General features: G+C 45.7%; 1 protein-coding gene across 1 annotated transcript; it reads right to left on the bottom strand.

The window, feature by feature from the left end:
• Positions 1-19: 19 nt before the first annotated feature.
• Positions 20-1,398, bottom strand: EMH_0097260 (uncharacterized protein; the record flags this gene model as incomplete). The annotated part of the gene is made up of 5 exons (XM_038023274.1): positions 20-179; positions 393-509; positions 688-782; positions 979-1,139; positions 1,284-1,398. The coding sequence occupies 5 exons, from the start codon at positions 1,396-1,398 to the stop codon at positions 20-22; spliced, it is 648 nt and encodes a 215-aa protein (XP_037879128.1).
• Between the last annotated feature and the right edge of the window lie 113 nt (positions 1,399-1,511).

Below are 1,511 nucleotides of genomic sequence, written 5' to 3'. Positions count from 1 at the left end.
GCGGCGGAAATCTGCCTGTCTAGGCAGAGATAGCTGCCAGGATGGCGACCAAACCGGCAGTTAGAATGCTTGGAACGGTAGCATCTGCAGAGCTTGTTACAATAGGATCCTTCAGATCTTCATCTGTCATACTTTTTAATTCAGTTGTTCGTGTACTAAGCTCCTTGAAGTAGTCTTCGCTGCAAGGAAGGCGAAACAGACAGAAACAAAGAATACATCTCCAGTTAGTGTAGATTTTCACGTCTAAATTTACGTAAGAACCAAAACGCCAAGCTTACCTAAAGGCGGCGTCGTTCTCTGTTGCTCCAGGAGTCAATTCACAGAAAAGCACAGCCGGCGTTGTTGTTCTTGGTTGTGCCTTGGCGTATCTACCAACACTTTTCTCCACACACTTCGCAATGACACATCCGATTTTAGTGCTGCTAGCACCGAGAAGGTGCATCATGCTGCGAGCCTTTTCCTTCTTCCATACCTGTTTCCACGCATCTGAATCCGCCGGGTACGTTTTGCTGTGGAAGAACACACATTGAGTGCAGCACAACAAAAATGTGATGATTTGAATATGGACGAGGGGAAAGCAGCGATGGTAGCAGGGTAGATTTAGTATCTATCGTCGTTGTCGCTTTGTTTTGCTACAAAAGCAAGTGGAAGCTCCCTTTAGCTAAGATGGATATCGCATCTGCTTACCCGAACTCTTCCAATCCGGCTGTGACGGCATCCTGTACCAGTTGACGGTAGTCATGTTCTTCTGTATATTCGAAAGCGTGATGGAACAGCTTCTTCTGGACACCCAAAACAGGAACGAAACGACAAAGTGGCATTCTTATGCTCAGTCTGTGTCAGACAATCATAGAAATAAATGCATAATTTCGGTCGGGTATAATAACGGTGCTTACAGTTGAGACCTGCTGTTCATACTGAGACAGCAGTAGTATGAGCAACGCCATGCACACCTGCTTTTATACTTTATGAGCTTACAAGGTCGTCTGTCATCAATGTCGTGCACGCCGCATTGGTGTCTTCAGTTGAGGTTCCTACTTTCCCCTGCAAGCTGGAGACAAGCTGGGGATCCTTTTCTACTGTATTCGTCTTAGCTGTAATTTTTCCATTACGGGCCAACTTTGCAGTTAAGTAGGCGTCTGCAGAGAACAAATGCGGACAGGAAAATCAATCGGCAATGCAGCGACCTCCGTCTGCCTCAGCTGAGTAGTTGACGGCTTGGAAGCAAACAAAACGGGAGAAAACACAAATAATGTGAGAATTATAAGCGGCAATAGGCTTACCTTCTTCCGCTGGGGCTACCTCAAAAATATATTTTTTTTCTTCGGCAGCCTCGGATTGAAACCAACACAGCCCGACTAGGCAAAATGCTGCTGCGGCCTTGTAGAAGGGAGCCATTGCGACGGAATTCAGGAGAGAGAATATTTTTTAAAAAAGTTTCCTCAGCAAGAGAAATGTAAAGATTCAAATTGAGGAGAGGGGAAAAGACGGCAAGCAGTTCGGAGTTCTTT

This window comes from Eimeria mitis, genomic scaffold (assembly GCF_000499745.2).
Source record: "Eimeria mitis Houghton genomic scaffold, Emh_scaff9444, whole genome shotgun sequence".
Taxonomy (NCBI): Eukaryota; Apicomplexa; class Conoidasida; order Eucoccidiorida; family Eimeriidae; genus Eimeria; species Eimeria mitis.
Note: the sequence above shows the minus strand (reverse complement) of the source record. Positions and strands in the feature narration are given on the sequence as shown.